This window comes from Pristis pectinata, chromosome 4, assembly GCF_009764475.1.
Source record: "Pristis pectinata isolate sPriPec2 chromosome 4, sPriPec2.1.pri, whole genome shotgun sequence".
NCBI classification, from domain to species: Eukaryota; Metazoa; Chordata; class Chondrichthyes; order Rhinopristiformes; family Pristidae; genus Pristis; species Pristis pectinata.
The window spans coordinates 117,448,433-117,465,633 of NC_067408.1; the positions used below are offsets into that span (position 1 = coordinate 117,448,433).

Below are 17,201 nucleotides of genomic sequence, written 5' to 3' on the forward strand. Positions count from 1 at the left end.
TCAGCGACCCCGGCCCGGCCCGGCCCGGCCCGGCCCTGGCGCCGCTCCCTCACCTGGCAACCGGCCCTTCCGGGTCGCAACAGGTGCGGCGGCATCGCCGCAGCCTGGCAGTGCGCATGCGTCTCCTCCCGGCCGTTCTGCACATGCGCCGCCGCCGCCGGGCATGCTGGGAATTGTAGTTTCAACCCGTCCAAGAGCGGGACGCTGGGCACCGGCGGGGGGGGGGGGGGGGGAGGAGGAGGAGGAGGGAGGAGGGGAGGAGGAGGGGGAGGAGGAGGGGGAGGGGGAGGGGGGGGAGGAGGAGGGGGGGGGGGGGAGAGGAGGAGGAGGAGGAGGGGGGGGGGGGGGAGGAGGAGGAGGAGGAGGGGGGGGGGGGGGAGAGGAGGAGGAGGAGGGGGGGGGGGGGGGAGGAGGAGGAGGGAGGAGGAGGGGGGGAGGAAGGAGGAGGAGGAGGGGGGAAGGAGGAGGAGGAGGGGGGGGCGGAGGTGGGGGGGGGGCAGGAGGAGGAGGGGGGGGAGGGGGCGGGGGGGGGGGGGGAGGGGGGGGGGGGGGGGGGGGGAGGGGGGGGGGGGGGGGGGGGGGGGGGGGGGGGGGGGGGGGGGGGGGGGGGGGGGGGGGGGGGGGGGGGGGGGGGGGGGGGGGGGGGGGGGGGGGGGGGGGGGGGGGGGGGGTGGGGGGGGGGGGGGGGGGGGGGGGGGGGGGGGGGGGGGGGGGGGGGGGGGGGGGGGGGGGGGGGGGGGGGGGTGGGGGGGGGGGGGGGGGGGGGGGGGGGGGGGGGGGGGGGGGGGGGGGGGGGGGGGGGGGGGGGGGGGGGGGGGGGGGGGGGGGGGGGGGGGGGGGGGGGGGGGGGGGGGGGGGGGGGGGGGGGGGGTGGGGGGGGGGGGGGGGGGGGGGGGGGGGGGGGGGGGGGGGGGGGGGGGGGGGGGGGGGGGGGGGGGTGGGGGGGGGGGGGGGGGGGGGGGGGGGGGGGGGGGGGGGGGGGGGGGGGGGGGGGGGGGGGGGGGGGGGGGGGGGGGGGGGGGGGGGGGGGGGGGGGGGGGGGGGGGGGGGGGGGGGGGGGGGGGGGGGGGGGGGGGGGGGGGGGGGGGGGGGGGGGGGGGGGGGGGGGGTGGGGGGGGGGGGGGGGGGGGGGGGGGGGGGGGGGGGTGGGGGGGGGGGGGGGGGGGGGGGGGGGGGGGGGGGGGGGGGGGGGGGGGGGGGGGGGGGGGGGGGGGGGGGGGGGGGGGGGGGGGGGGGGGGGGGGGGGGGGGGGGGGGGGGGGGGGGGGGGGGGGGGGGGGGGGGGGGGGGGGGGGGGGGGGGGGGGGGGGGGGGGGGGGGGGGGGGGGGGGGGGGGGGGGGGGGGGGGGGGGGGGGGGGGGGGGGGGGGGGGGGGGGGGGGGGGGGGGGGGGGGGGGGGGGGTGGGGGGGGGGGGGGGGGGGGGGGGGGGGGGGGGGGGGGGGGGGGGGGGGGGGGGGGGGGGGGGGGGGGGGGGGGGGGGGGGGGGGGGGGGGGGGGGGGGGGGGGGGGGGGGGGGGGGGGGGGGGGGGGGGGGGGGGGGGGGGGGGGGGGGGGGGGGGGGGGGGGGGGGGGGGGGGGGGGGGGGGGGGGGGGGGGGGGGGGGGGGGGGGGGGGGGGGGGGGGGGGGGGGGGGGGGGGGGGGGGGGGGGGGGGGGGGGGGGGGGGGGGGGGGGGGGGGGGGGGGGGGGGGGGGGGGGGGGGGGGGGGGGGGGGGGGGGGGGGGGGGGGGGGGGGGGGGGGGGGGGGGGGGGGGGGGGGGGGGGGGGGGGGGGGGGGGGGGGGGGGGGGGGGGGGGGGGGGGGGGGGGGGGGGGGGGGGGGGGGGGGGGGGGGGGGGGGGGGGGGGGGGGGGGGGGGGGGGGGGGGGGGGGGGGGGGGGGGGGGGGGGGGGGGGGGGGGGGGGGGGGGGGGGGGGGGGGGGGGGGGGGGGGGGGGGGGGGGGGGGGGGGGGGGGGGGGGGGGGGGGGGGGGGGGGGGGGGGGGGGGGGGGGGGGGGGGGGGGGGGGGGGGGGGGGGGGGGGGGGGGGGGGGGGGGGGGGGGGGGGGGGGGGGGGGGGGGGGGGGGGGGGGGGGGGGGGGGGGGGGGGGGGGGGGGGGGGGGGGGGGGGGGGGGGGGGGGGGGGGGGGGGGGGGGGGGGGGGGGGGGGGGGGGGGGGGGGGGGGGGGGTGGGGGGGGGGGGGGGGGGGGGGGGGGGGGGGGGGGGGGGGGGGGGGGGGGGGGGGGGGGGGGGGGGGGGGGGGGGGGGGGGGGGGGGGGGGGGGGGGGGGGGGGGGGGGGGGGGGGGGGGGGGGGGGGGGGGGGGGGGGGGGGGGGGGGGGGGGGGGGGGGGGGGGGGGGGGGGGGGGGGGGGGGGGGGGGGGGGGGGGGGGGGGGGGGGGGGGGGGGGGGGGGGGGGGGGGGGGGGGGGGGGGGGGGGGGGGGGGGGGGGGGGGGGGGGGGGGGGGGGGGGGGGGGGGGGGGGGGGGGGGGGGGGGGGGGGGGGGGGGGGGGGGGGGGGGGGGTGGGGGGGGGGGGGGGGGGGGGGGGGGGGGGGGGGGGGGTGGGGGGGGGGGGGGGGGGGGGGGGGGGGGGGGGGGGGGGGGGGGGGGGGGGGTTGGGGGGGGGGGGGGGGGGGGGGGGGGGGGGGGGGGGGGGGGGGGGGGGGGGGGGGGGGGGGGGGGGGGGGGGGGGGGGGGGGGGGGGGGGGGGGGGGGGGGGGGGGGGGGGGGGGGGGGGGGGGGGGGGGGGGGGGGGGGGGGGGGGGGTGGGGGGGGGGGGGGGGGGGGGGGGGGGTGGGGGGGGGGGGGGGGGGGGGGGGGGGGGGGGGGGGGGGGTGGGGGGGGGGGGGGGGGGGGGGGGGGGGGGGGGGGGGGGGGGGGGGGGGGGGGGGGGGGGGGTGGGGGGGGGGGGGGGGGGGGGGGGGGGGGGGGGGGGGGGGGGGGGGGGGGGGGGGGGGGGGGGGGGGGGGGGGGGGGGGGGGGGGGGGGGGGGGGGGGGGGGGGGGGGGGGGGGGGTGGGGGGGGGGGGGGGGGGGGGGGGGGGGGTGGGGGGGGGGGGGGGGGGGGGGGGGGGGGGGGGGGGGGGGGGGGGGGGGGGGGGGGGGGGGGGGGGGGGGGGGGGGGGGGGGGGGGGGGGGGGGGGGGGGGGGGGGGGGGGGGGGGGGGGTGGGGGGGGTGGGGGGGGGGGGGGGGGGGGGGGGGTGGGGGGGGGGGGGGGGGGGGGGGGGGGGGGGGGGGGGGGGGGGGGGTGGGGGGGGGGGGGGGGGGGGGGGGGGGGGGGGGGGGGGGGGGGGGGGGGGGGGGGGGGGGGGGGGGGGGGGGGGGGGGGGGGGGGGGGGGGGGGGGGGGGGGGTGGGGGGGGGGGGGGGGGGGGGGGGGGGGGGGGGGGGGGGGGGGGGGGGGGGGGGGGGGGAGGGGGAGGGGGGGGAGGAGGGGGAGGGGGGGGAGGGGGAGGAGGGGGAGGGGGGAGGAGGAGGGGGAGGAGGGGGGAGGAGGAGGAGGGGGGAGGAGGAGGGAGGAGGAGGAGGGGGGGGAGGAGGAGGAGGAGGAGGGGGGGAGGGGAGGGGGGGGAGGGGAGGGGGAGGAGGGGGAGGGGGGGAGGGGGAGGAGGAGGGGGGGGAGGGGGGGAGGGGGAGGAGGGGGGAGGAGGGAGGGGGAGGAGGGGGAGGGGGAGGAGGGGGAGGGGGAGGGGGAGGAGGGGGGGGGAGGAGGGGGGAGGAGGGGGAGGGAGGGGGGGGAGGGGGAGGGGGAGGAGGGGGGGGGAGGGAGGGGGGGGAGGGGGAGGGGGAGGAGGGGGGGGGAGGGAGGGGGGGAGGAGGGGGAGGGGGAGGGGGGGAGGGGGAGGGGGAGGGGGGAGGGGGGAGGGGGGGGGAGGAGGGGGGAGGGGGGGGAGGGTTGGGAGGGGAGGGGGGCAGCGCTGACCGAGTGCCGACATGTCCCATCCCAGTGGATGTGTGGGTGAGGCTGCAGCTCCGGGGGCAACATCACCCCCCCCCCCCCCCCCCCCCCCCCCCCCCCCCCAGACTGTGCTCAAGTCCCAGCAGAGCACAGGTGCTGATGTTCTGCTGTGGGAGGGCTGCTCCACGCTGCTCCACAGTCTCAGCTCCCGTTCTGTGAGCCTGATCCCCCCGGAGCACAGTTGCAAGCAATCTATTAAAACTCGGCTATCTTTCGGCATTGCTCCAACCCATGATTCCAACACAATTCACGGAGAGGTGACAGCAGAGATTTGCAAATGCTGGAATCCGGAACGAAATATAAACCAATGGAAGAATTCAGTGGGTCAGGCAGCATCTGGGGAGGCAAAGGGACGGTCGACATTTCATAGACTCACAGCTCTTCGGCTCAACTCGTCCACGTCGACCAAGTTGCCAAGCTGAGCTCGTCCCATTTGTCTGCGTCAGCCCCGTATCCCTCTAAACTCTTCCAATCCATGTTCCTGTTTAAATGTCTTTTAAACATTGTTATTGTACCCACCTCTACTTCTTCCTCTGGCAGCTCGTTCCACACACCCTACCACCCTCTGTGTGATATACTTGTCATCCAGGTGGCCTTTAAATCGTTCCCCCTCAACTTAAATCTATGCCCTCTCACTTTAAACATCCCTACACTTGGAAGAAGATTGTGACCATCCCTCTCATAATTTTATAAACCTCGAATAAGGTCACCCCTCAGCCTCCTTCACTCCAGGGAAAACAGTCCCAGCCTATCCAGCCTCTCCTCATAACTCAAGCCCTCCAGTCCTGGCAACTTCCTTCTGAATCTTTTCTGCGCCCTATCAGGACTCAAAGAGCGCAAGTTGCACATTCTCCATCTCAATGACATTCATTTTATTTCTTCTGGTATACTTTTTACCCACTTATGCCAGAGAGTCCAAGAATCACAGGAGCCCATTCAGCATTGTGAAGGGTACTTGGATGGGAAAGGCCTGGAGGGGTATGGGCCTAATGCAGGCAAATGGGATTAGAGTAGATAGGCATCACGGTCAGCATGGATGAGGTGGGCCGAAGGGCCTGTTTCTGTGCTGTAGGTATCTATTATTCTTTCACACTCTGTATAAATGAAGGAATACCAAATCGCAAAGTGTAGAAGCAGCCTTCGGATGGTATTGAGAACCTCGTGACCAAGCTTTGGGAGCACACAGAAGCACTCCATATCTGGTATTCCTTCTTCAGCATTGAGAAGTGATTCCTTCCACTCTGCTTTTGTGGGTTTCTGATGAGGCCATTGTAGGAACTGCAAGCTCTTCCACAGACAGGCAAGGAGGCAGACGTTTGGGTAGGTGAGTAGTTTGTAAGTTGGTGCATTCCTTTTGCCACTTGTGGAGTGCTACTGTGTGCTCCCAAAGCACGGTCGCGAGGTTCTAGAACATAGAAAAACTACAGCACAATTCAGGCCCTTTGGCCCACAAAGCTGTGCCGAACATGTCCCTACTCTAGAAATTACTAGACTTACACATAGCCCTCTATTTTACTCAGCTCCATATACCCATCTAACAGTCTCTTGAAAGACCCTATCGTATCCGCCTCCACCACCGTTGCCAGCAGCCCATTCCACGCACTCACCACTCTCTGAGTAAAAAAACTTACCCCTGACATCTCCTCTAATATCTACTCCCCAGCACCTTAAACCTATGTCCTCTTGTGGCCACCAATTCAGCCCTGGGGAAAAGCCTCTGACTATCTACCCTATCAAAAGCTCTCATCATCTTATACACCTCTATCAGGTTCCCCCCTCATCCTCCGTCTCTCCAAGGAGAAAAGGCCGAATTCCCTCAACCTACTTTCATAAGGCATGCTCCGCATTCCAGGCTGCATCCTTGTAAATCTCCTCTGCACCCTCTCTACGGCTTCCACATCTTTCCTGTAGTGAGGCGACCAGAAATGAGCACAATACTCCAAGTGGGGTCTGATCAGGGACCTATATAGCTGCAACAATACCTCTCGGCTCCTAAATTCAATTCCCCGATTGATGAAGGACAATACACCATATGCCTTCTTAACCACAGAGTCAACCTGCGCAGCCGCTTTGAGTGTCCTATGGACTTGGACCCCAAGATCCCTCTGATCGTCCACACTGCCAAGAGTCCTACCATTAATACTATATTCCGCCAACATATTTGACCTACCAAAATGAACCACTTCACACTTATCTGAGTTGAACTGTATCTGCCACTTCTCAGCCCAACTTTGCATCCTATTTGTGTCCCTCTGTAACCTCTGACAGTCCTCCAAACTATCCACAACACCCCCAACCTTCGTGTCATCCGCAAACTTACTAACCCAACCCTCCACTTCCTCATCCAGGTCGTTTATAAAAATCACAAAGAGTAAGGGTCCCAGTACAGATCCCTGAGGTACACCACTGGTCACCGACCTCCACGCAGAATACAACCCTTCAACAACCACCCTTTGCCCTCTGTGGGCCAGCCAGTTCTGGATCCACACTGCAATGTCCCCTTGGACCCCATGTCTCCTCACCTTCTCCATAAGCCTCGCATGGGGTACCTTATCAAACGCCTTGTTGAAATCCATATACACTACATCTACCGCTCTCCCTTCATCGATATGCTTAGTCACATCCTCAAAAAATTCAATCAGGCTCATAAGACAAGACCTGCCTTTGACAAAGCCATGCTGACTATTCCTAATCATATTATACCTCTCCAAATGTTCATAAACCCTGCCTCTCAGGATCTTCTCCATCAGCTTACCAACCACTGAGGTAAGACTCACCGGTCTATAATTCCCTGGGCTATCTCTACTCCCCTTCTTGAATAGGGGAACAACACCTGCAACCCTTCAATCTTTTGGAACCTCTCCCGTCTCCATTGATGATGCAAAGATCATCGTCAGAGGCTCTGCAATCTCCTCCCTTGCCTCCCACAGCAGCCTGGGGTACATCTCATCCGGTCCCGGAGACTTATCTAACTTGATGCTTTCCAAAAGTTTCAGCACCACCTCTTTTCTAATATCTACATGCTCAAGCTTTTCAGGCCGCTGCAAGTCCCCACTACAATCCCCCAGATCTTTTGGATCTCATCCTCTACCATCCCAAAGGCTGCTTCTACACTTTGAGTGGTCAAGTGTCAGAGGTTCCCAGGAGTTGGAGGGGATATTGCATTTCTCTGAGGAGGTTTCAAGCACATCTTAAATCTCTCCTCTGTCCACATGATTTGGCTCAGCATTAAGGCACCCAGGAAGAGAGTTCAGATCTGTAGCTGTACTGATAAAGGCCTCAGCTTGCAGCTGATTAGTTCAGTTTATTGTCACACATACACCAGGGTGCAATGAAATTCCGTGCTCACATGAAGCTCACAGAGTACACATACACATGGTAATAATTCATACAGCAATAAATACAGTGATCAGTGCAAGACAGAAGACTGGGTGCAAAGACTGCAGTGCGATCTGAGGTAATGCATAAAAAATGCTCAAGTGATAATAACGGAATAACCGAGAGAGGAAGAGTTAAGAGTCCAAGAATGTGGCATCACCACTGGGAAGGGGGATGTGAAAGAGGGGATTGGTTCAGAAGTCCGATCGCAAGTCTTGATGAAACAAGCAATAACTACATTATCACTTATCAAAAATGCTCCTTCATTCAGGACGGTCGAGTGTTGAGTTTACTTATTGTCATCTGCACAAGTCCATGTGTGCACAGGTGCAACGAAAAGCTTACTTGCAGCAGCATCACAGACACAGAGCATCGGATAAGCAGCAATCACAATAAAAACACAAATTATACACAAATTTTACAAGAAAGAACACAATTAGAACAAAAAGTCTATTTTAGTGAAAGTGACCAAAGTGGTCATAACCTTAGCCACGGGTGCGGTGCCAGAGGACTGGAGGATAGCTCACGTTGTTCCATTGTTTAAGAAAGGCTCGAAGAGTAAACCAGGTAATTACAGGCCGGTGAGCCTGACATCAGTAGTCGGTAAATTATGGAAGGTGTTCTGAGAGATAGGACATATAAGTACTTGGACAGCCAAGGGTTGATTAAGGATAGTCAGCATGGCTTTGTGCGTGGTAGATTGTGTTTAATGAATCTTGTGGAGTTTTTTGAGGAGGTCACTAAGAAAGTAGATGAAGGTAAGGCTGTGGATGTTGTCTACATGGACTTTAGTAAGGCCTTTGACAAGGTCCCACATGGGAGATTAGTTCAGAAGGTTCAGTCAATAGGTATCCATGGTAAGGTTGTAAACTGGATTCGAAATTGGCTGAGTGGGAGAAGACAGAGAGTGGTTGTGGATGGTTGTTTCTCAGAATGGAGGTCTGTGACTAGTGGTGTGCCTCAGGGATCTGTGTTGGGGCCATTGTTGTTTGTTGTCTATATCAATGATCTAGACGGTAATGTGGTAAATTGGATTAGTAAGTTTGCGGATGACACTAAGATTGGATGTGTAGTGAACAGCGAGGAAGGCTTTCAAAGCTTGCAGAGGGATCTGGACCAAATGGAAAAATGGGCCAGAAAATGGCAGATAGAATTTAACGCACAAGTGTGAGGTGTTGCATTTTGGAAGGACAAATCAAGGGAGGACATACACAGTAAATGGTAGGGCACTGAGGAGTGTGGAGGAACAAAGGGATCTGGGAGATCAGATACATAATTCCCTGAAAGTAGAGTCACAGGTAGACAGGGTTGTAAAGAAGGCTTTTGGCATCCTGGCATTTATAAATCCAAGTATTGAGTATAGGAGTTGGAATGTTTTGGTGAGGTTGTATAAGTCATTGGTGAGACCTAATTTAGAATATTGTGTGCAGTTCTGGTCGCCGAACTACAGGAAGGATATCAGTAAGATTGAAAGAGTGCAGAGGAGATTTACAAGAATGTTGCTGGGTCCTCAGGGGTTGAGTTACAGGGAAAGACTGAGCATGTTAGGATTTTATTGCTTGGAGCGGAGAAGAATGAGGGGAGATTTGATGGAGGTTTACAAAATAATGAGGGGCATAGACAGAGTTAATGCGAGTAAGCTCTTTCCACATAGATTAGGAGAGATAAGTCCGAGAGGACATGGCTTTAGGGTGAAAGGGGAAAGGTTTAGGGGGAACATTAGGGGGAACTTCTTCACTCAGAGAGCAGTGGGAGTGTGGAACGAGCTGCCATCTGACGTGGTAGATGCGGGCTCGGTCTAACTTTTAAGAGTAAATTGTATAGATACATGGACAAGAGAGGTCTGGAGGGGTATGGGCTGGGGGCAGGTAAAAGGGACTAGCAGAATAATGTTTCGACACAGGCTAGAAGGGCCGAATGGCCTGTCTTCTGTGCTGTAGTTTTCTATGGTTCTATAGTTCTAAGTCACATTGGTATTGAGAACCTCAAGTCCATACATTGGGAGCACACAGGAGCCCTCCATAAACAGCAGAAGGAGAGTACCATCTTACAAACTACTCACCCACCCAGCTCTTCAGGCACCTCCTGCTCCATTAGGGGATGAGTCTGTGATTTCCACATCAGCCACTCAGAACGCACAAAATCAGAATGGAAGTAAGTCATCCTCAATCCCAAAGAACTGCCTAAGAAGGTCATTCATGCATACCCATAGGTTTAATACAATGGCCGAGCTCCTTCAGTGACATTGATTCCTTCACCCAGACTATTTGGGGCATGGAGAAGGATATAAGATGTAAGAAACAGGAGTATCCTATTTGTCCTCTCAATATTGCGCCACTACAGGGCAGGCACGGTAGCGTAGCAGTTAGCGTAACGCTTTACAGCGCCAGCGACCCTGGTTCTATTCCCGCTGCTGTCTGTAAGGAGTTTGTACATTCTCCCCATGTCTGCGTGGGTTTCCTCCCACATTCCAAAGACATACAAGTTAGGAAGTTGTGGGCATGCTATGTTGGCACCGGAAGCGTGGCGACACTTGTGGGCTGCCCCCCAGAACACTCTACGCATAGATGCATTTCACTGTGTGTTTCGATGTACATGTGACTAATAAAGAAATCTTATTCAATAAGATCACAGATGAGCTTTCATCTCAAGCCCACTTTTCTGCACTAAACTCAAATCACTTAATTTTGAAACATCTGTCGATCCCAGCCTTAAACATACTCAACAAACAAGCCTCCACAGCCTCTTGGATAGAGAATTCCAAAGATTCATTATCCTCTGGATTGCAGTCTAGAATGGCCAGTCCTTTATCATGAGACTGTAAGCCTTTGCTCAAGAACTTCAGCCAGGAGAAATATCAATTCCATATCTACCCTGTCAAGCCCTGTGAGAATCCTGTACATTTGAACGTGATCACTTCTTCTGAGTATCTAGGCCCAAAAGCAAAAAAACTACAGATACTGGAGATCTGAAATAAAAACAAAAAATGCTGAAAATCCACAGCAGATCAGGCAGCATCCGTGGAGAGGGAAGAGAGCAGCTAACGTTTGATGTCACTGACTTCTCAGGAAATACCAGGCACTGTATTTTTATTTCATATCCACCTGCTGTGCTGGATTGAAGGGAAGTCTAAAAGTCCAAATACACCACATCAACTGGTTCCTTCTTATCTATTCTGCCAGTTACTACCTCAGCTTTGTCAAACACGATTTCCCTAACATAAACCCACACTGACTCTGCTCAACCCTATTGTTGTTTTCTAAGCACCAAGTTACTACTTCAGCACTTTCCCCACTACTGATGTCAGGCTAACTTCTTTCTTGTTCCAGTGAGGTTACATGTGCCACATTCTTATCTGTAGAGCTGTTCTAGAATCTATGGAATTTAGGAAGATGACCACCAGTGCATCCACTGTTTCCATAGCAACCTCCTTTAAAACTCTCGGCTACAGGTCAGAGCCTAAGGATTCATCACCTTAGATTTCTCTAATATTACTTTTATGCTAAATGCTAATTTCTTTGTCTCATAGTTCTCCACTATTTCCAGGAAGCTTCCTTTGCCTTCATCCATGAAATATTGTTTACAGAGATTCATAGAGTTATACAGCATAGAAACAGGCCCTTTGGCCCAGCTCACGCCAACCAAGATGCCTACCTACGTTAATCCCATTTGCCTGCATTTGGCCCATATCCCTTTAAACCTTTCCTATCCATGTACCTGGTCAAATGTTGTAATTACACATCTGCATCTACCAACTCCTCTGACAGCTCATTCACCCTCTGTGCAAAAAACTTGCCCCTCAGCACTTAGAGATTCTGCAGATGCCGGAATCTGGAGCAACACTCACACAATGCTGGAGGAACTCAGCAGGTCAGGCAGCACCTGTGGAGGGAAATAAACAGCCGACGTTTCGAGTCGAGACCCTTCACCAGTCCTGATGTGTTCCTCCAGCACTTTGTGTGTGCGTTGCCTCAGCACTTAGCACTCGGATAGGTACGTGGAGGGCCAAGGTTTAGAAGGATATGGGCCGAACGCAGGAAATTGGGACTAGCTGGGAGGGCATGGACTGGTTGGGCCGAAGGGCCTGTATCCGTGCTGTATTGCTCTATGACTCAGATCTTTGACAACAACTTTGACAACAAACTCGACTTTGGCTTTGATCCTTTGAACCCTTCCCCCCCCCCCCCTCACCTTAATCCCATGCTCTCCAGTTTTAAACTCCCTTATCCTGTGAAAAAGACTATGTCCATCCAATTTCTCTGCCATTTCCTCATTCCCCAATATAATTTCCCCAGTCTCTATCTGTAAGGGATCCACATTAACTTTGGCTAACCTTTTTCTCTCTCTTGCATGCTACGTTCTCTTTCTGTAGCAATGCCTTGGTTTTCCCTTGCTGAATTCCCAACTGAGCCACGGTTTTCCTGGACTAACACCCATACAGCAATGAGTACAGACAAGCCACTCATGTCGCCCTCAACCACATTGCAGTCCCAATGCCAATGCAATTGCACCAGCCCCTACCTGCAGCGAACCCCAACAAACCAGCTCCCCCATTCACAAGCACTGACAGCCCGCCTGGCGATGGCCATGTGAATGAGCTCTGGCCCCGCCCCGCCCCGCCCCGCCCAGGCTGCTGATTGACAGCTCCACCGCGTCGGAGTGACGTGAGGGCGCCGCGGCTCGCCCGGGAAGGGGGGTGTGGTCAACGCGTTGCCATGGTTTCGGTACACACAGCGACGGTCGCGTTCCTGAGGGAGAGGGAGGGAGAGAGGGAGAGGGAGGGAGAGAGGGAGAGGGAGGGAGAGTGGGAGAGCGAGAGAGAGAGAGGAGGGAGAGAGAGGGAGAGAGAGAGAGAGGTGGGGGGAGCGAGAGAGAGAGAGAGGAGGGAGGGGGGGAGAGAGGGAGAGGAGGGAGAGAGGGAGAGACAGAGAGGGAGAGAGGAGAGAGGGAGAGAGGAGGGAGGGAGAGAGAGAGAGGAGGGAGGGGGAGAGAGAGAGAGGAGGGAGGGGGAGAGAGAGAGAGGAGGGAGGGGGGAGAGAGAGGAGGGAGGGGGGGAGAGAGAGAGGAGGGAGGGGGGGAGAGAGAGGGGAGGGAGGGGGGGAGAGAGAGAGGGGGGGGGGGGGTAGAGAGAGGGGGGGGGGGGGGGGAGAGAGAGGAGGGAGGGGGGGAGAGAGAGAGGAGGGGGGGGGAGAGAGAGAGGAGGGAGGGGGGGAGAGAGAGAGGAGGGAGAGAGGGAGAGACAGAGAGGGAGAGAGGAGAGAGGGAGAGAGGAGGGAGGGGGGAGAGAGAGAGGAGGGAGGGGGGGGAGAGAGAGAGGAGGGAGGGGGGGAGAGAGAGAGGAGGGAGGGGGGGAGAGAGAGAGGAGGGAGGGGGGGAGAGAGAGAGGAGGGAGGGGGAGAGGGAGCGAGGCGGGGGGGGGAGAGGGAGAGAGGAGGGAGGGGGAGAGGGAGAGAGGAGGGAGGGGGAGAGGGAGAGAGGAGGGAGGGGGAGAGGGAGAGAGGAGGGAGGGGGAGAGAGGAGGGAGGGGGAGAGAGGAGGGAGGGGGAGAGGGAGAGAGGAGGGAGGGAGAGAGAGAGGGAGGGAGAGAGGAGGGAGAGGGAGAGAGAGAGGAGGGAGGGGGAGAGGGAGAGAGAGGGAGAGAGAGAGGAGGGAGAGAGAGAGGAGGGAGGGGGAGAAGGAGGGAGGGAGAGAGGGAGAGGAATAAAGAGAGGGAGGGAGAGAGGGAGGAGGAATAAAGGGAGAGGACAGGGAGAGGGAGGAGGGGGGATAGAGGAGGGAGAGAGAGGAGAGAGGGAGGGAGGAAGAATAGATAGAGAAGGAGGGTGGATAGGGAAGGGGAGAGAGAGAAGGAGGGAGATGGAGAGGAAGGGATAAAGGGTGAGATAGAGAGAGGGAAAGAAAGAGATAGAGAGATATAGAGAGAAAGGGGATAGAGATATAGAGGGAGATACACAAATATAAAGGATAGAGAGAACAAGAGAGGTAGAGGGGGAGATAAGTGAGGATAGAAAGTGGAATAGAGTGAGATATAAAGGGACAGAGAGAGAGGGATAAAATAGATAGAGAGAATAGAGGGGGGATAAACATATCGAGAGAAAGAGACAGAGAGGGGCATAGGGAGGGAGAAGAGCAACGGAGGGAGAATAGGGAAGGGATAGAGTGAAAGGTTTGAGGTCAAAGCAGGATAGAGAGGTGGGGAATTAAAAACCAAGGGACGAAGCAAAGTAATTGAAGTCGGGATAGACATAGAAAAAGTAGTGCTTGAGGGGTACAAAGATGACAAGATCGAAGGGAATGAATTAAAGGGGGCAATAGGTATAGAGGGAGAGAGAAAGGGGGAAAGGCAGAAGTGAGGTCAGTAGATAGGAGTGAAGGACAGCGATAAAGGAGGGAATAGAGAGACGGGCATACAGTGGCTGACAGACACGTGAAGAGGGAGACTGAGGCAGGGATAGTATAAAAGAATATAACTAACAATAGCATATTGTGGTGCTAGAGGGCTAGAGGAGGACAGACATAGAGTGACGTCCCTGAGAGAGGGCAAAACCTGAAAAACTGTGAGCACAGAAACCAGGAGGTTTGAGTCCGAACAGGTGAGAGTCACCTGGAGGGAAGCCTGAGCCAGCAGCACCATGTCAGTGACCGAGTCTGAGGAGCTGGAAGAAGAACAGGGCCCTTATTTAGGGGTGAGTTGACTCATTGCTTAAATCCTGACTGATTATCCCATGGGGTGCACCAAGGATCTCTCAGTAACTGGAACCGACCAATATGGTGGGGCCATCTCCCTTCCCCAGTCCTGACCTGGGTTACACCAGTGCCAGGATGGCTCATGAAGCCTCCTTTACTCTAGAGGACTGAGAGCAGCTGTTCTCACTGATAGCCACCCACTTCCCCTTTCCCCCTCCTCACCTTGATACAGTTCTGGGGGCTATTAAAGGGATAAGACTGAGATTATTTCTCACGGCTGATATAATAACCTAGAACTGGTCATTGTACTAGGAACCAATCAGTGGCCCAAGACTGGAGGTGTTTCAAGCACCTGGACTGGGACTATTCCTCTACACTTCTCCGCACCCCAGGACTCGGATATTTCAACTCACCCAATATTCCAGGGACCTTGGCCCATCACCTGAGAGCCTTCCCTTACTTGGACTGGGACTCTCCCTAGAGAGTGCGATATTCTTTGCGTTTGCAATGTTGGGAATAATTTGTTAAAAGTACATGAGGGATTGTGAGAGTCAGTTTGTGGTCCCATTATCTACACCAACTGGATCCATCACCAGTGCAGCAGAAGCTGAAAGAGCCTTTGATTCAGAGCTGCATTTCCCACAAATCTTTCTCCCCCTCTCTTTCTTTCTCTCAATGTCCCCCTGTCTCTCTGTCTTTTTCCCAGTCTCTCTCTCACACAGTCTCTTTCTCTCCATTGTTCCTCTGCGCCCCTCCCATCTCTCTATTTATACCTGTCCAGGATTCTCTACAATTATTTTCTCACCCTTACTGTGCAGAGCAGCATTTCTCAGAGCCGATGTTTTTAACCTGCTTCTCCCATTGGTTCTTCTGCCAGGAATATGAAGGCGAGCGGAATGCAGAAAACGAGAGGCATGGACAAGGTAAAGCGGTGCTGCCCAATGGGGACACATATGAAGGATCCTATGAGCATGGCAAACGTCATGGGATGGTAAGAACTTCGCTATCACCACTGCTGAGATGGCTAATGTACAAACTGATGTACCGGCAAACACTTTGATTCAAAGTACTGGCTCACTCAACCCCATTCCACCAACATCTCAGCCAACTCCATCCTGCTTCCTGCCACCCCTTCCCACACAAATTCATCCCGTCCACATCCCACTCCAACACCATTTCCTACCCAATCAGATGCACACACACATCCAGATTTGGAGATAGTCTGATGGCCAAAGTATAACGTTGATCTGTGGTGGCTGGTTTGTCACTCACAGAGCATTAAGTGAACACCCTCTCACACTCACAGTCAGGCCTCTTGGCACCAGCTGGAAAAGTCAATCCCATTTCTAAGACTATGATTTATGTTGCAGGGAACATATAGATTTAAGAATGGAGCACGTTATGTGGGAGAGTACTTGCAGAACAAAAAGCATGGCCAGGGAGTCTTCTATTATCCAGATGGGTCTAAGTATGAAGGTAATGTTTCATTTGTTATTTTATACAGTGAACAACAAATTATGCCTCCATTAACCATCAGAGCAGTGTACAGCAATAGACAGTATTGTGTTTCATTAGCCGGGCTGGAGACTGTGAGTGAAGTCCAGAGTGTGAGGGTGACCCCAGCTGTGTTCCTGCATGAAGCAAGAATCAAGATTTAGACCAAAGCCACTCAGATAGTTACATTTTTGTTTCAACAAACTGAAATGGCGAGGAGCAGAGTTATCAAATGGCATCGAAAAACAGCAATCTGGTGTTTTAACACTATCAAATGCTACCAGAAAGTGTGATATGGGCTGTAAGACCTTTTATATAAAAAGGAAAAGGTTAGTTACGGGGAAGTAAAAAATGTCAGAACAATTAAGAGAATCAGGTTTATTATCACTGACATATGTTGTGAAATTTGTTTTGCAGCAGTAGTACAGTGCAAGACATAAAAATTACTGTAAGTTCCCAAAAAAAATAAATAAATAGTGCAAAAGAGGAATAACAAGGTAATGTTCATGGGTTCATGGACCGTTCAGAAATCTGATGGTGGAGGGGAAGAAGCTGTTCCTAAGACGTTGAGTGTGGGTCTTCAGGCTCCTGTACTTCCTCTCTGACGGTAGTAATGAGAAGAGGATGTGTCCCAGATGGTGAGGGTCCTTAATGATGGATGCCGCTTTCTTGAAGCACCGCCTCTTGAAGATGTCCTCGATGGTGGGGAGGGTTGTGCCCGTGATGGAGCTGGCTGAGTCTACAACCCTCTGCTGCCTCTTGTGATCCTGTGCATTGGAGCCTCCGTACCAGGCTGTGGTGCAACTGGTCAGAATGCTCTGCACCGTACATCTATAGAAATTTGCAAGAGTCCTTGGTTACATACCAAATCTCCTCAAACTCCTAATGAAGTGGAGCCACAAATCTAATGGAAAACATCAAGTCAAAAGTGACTGAGGCGGTCAAAAAAATTAGCATATGTAAATTAGAAAGACCTTTTGGTGATATTAAAGGGACTGGCAATTGATGTCCCCGGGATCTGATGACCTGCATCCTCCGGTTTTGAGAGAGGCAGCTATGGAGATAATGATGCACTGGTTGTCATCTTCCTGAATTCCAAAGATTCTAGAATGGAAGAGAGTAAATTTGACCCCAATATTTAAGAAGAGTGATACAGAAAATAAGGAACTATAGACCAGCTAGTCTGACGTCAGTAGTAAGGAAAATGCAAGAATATCCCATTCCCATACTTACATGTCTATCCATGGCCTCCTCTACTGCCAGTTTGAGACCAGGCGCAGGTTGGAGGAACAACACCTCACATTCCGCCTTGAGAGTCTACAATCTGATGGCCTTAACGTCGATTTCTCTAACTTCTGGTAACCCCACCCCTTCTCTTTCTTACCCCCTCCCCCCCCCACTCCTTTGTCTTCCCTTATTCCCCTGGCTCCCTTCCCCCACCTTGATGACCTGCCCCTCCTCTCCTCCCCTTCCCCATCTTTTATTCCATGGTCCACGGCCCTCTCCTACCGGGTTCCTCTTTCTTCAGCCCTTGGCCTCTTCTACCTATCACCTCTCAGCTTATTACATCTTCTCTGCCTCCCCCACCCACTACCTTCCCCCTCTCACCTGAACTCACCCATCACCTGCCTGTATGTACTCCTCCCCCTCCACCTTATTCTGGCTTCTGCCCTCTTCCTTTCCAGTCCTGATGAAGGGTCCCGACCC

The 17,201-nt window shown here is 58.7% G+C and overlaps 3 protein-coding genes across 4 annotated transcripts in view; 1 reads left to right on the top strand and 2 right to left on the bottom strand.

The window, feature by feature from the left end:
* Nucleotides 1–11,858, bottom strand: part of LOC127570033 (glucose-6-phosphate exchanger SLC37A1-like) — an 87,989-nt gene extending 76,131 nt beyond the window's left edge. Inside the window, exon 1 of one of the 2 annotated variants that reach the window (XM_052015247.1) lies at nucleotides 11,835–11,858. The gene's annotated coding sequence lies outside the window, so the exon portion shown is untranslated. Of the gene's footprint in view, nucleotides 1–53; nucleotides 127–11,834 lie in introns of those variants that run through there. The other variant, XM_052015245.1, reaches the window with a different exon arrangement.
* Nucleotides 1–13,947, bottom strand: LOC127569697 (basic proline-rich protein-like). The gene is made up of 4 exons (XM_052014498.1): nucleotides 13,918–13,947; nucleotides 11,835–12,061; nucleotides 575–3,382; nucleotides 1–166 (listed from the first exon to the last, which is right to left on the bottom strand). The coding sequence occupies exons 1-4, from the start codon at nucleotides 13,945–13,947 to the stop codon at nucleotides 1–3; spliced, it is 3,231 nt and encodes a 1,076-aa protein (XP_051870458.1).
* The window catches only part of rsph1 (radial spoke head component 1), a 20,066-nt gene continuing 15,910 nt past the window's right edge, over nucleotides 13,046–17,201 (top strand). Inside the window, exons 1-3 of the mRNA XM_052015282.1 lie at nucleotides 13,046–13,999; nucleotides 14,878–14,991; nucleotides 15,371–15,476. Of these exons, the coding sequence (XP_051871242.1) occupies nucleotides 13,946–13,999; nucleotides 14,878–14,991; nucleotides 15,371–15,476 (274 nt within the window). The 5' untranslated portion in view covers nucleotides 13,046–13,945. The remainder of the gene's footprint in view (nucleotides 14,000–14,877; nucleotides 14,992–15,370; nucleotides 15,477–17,201) is intronic.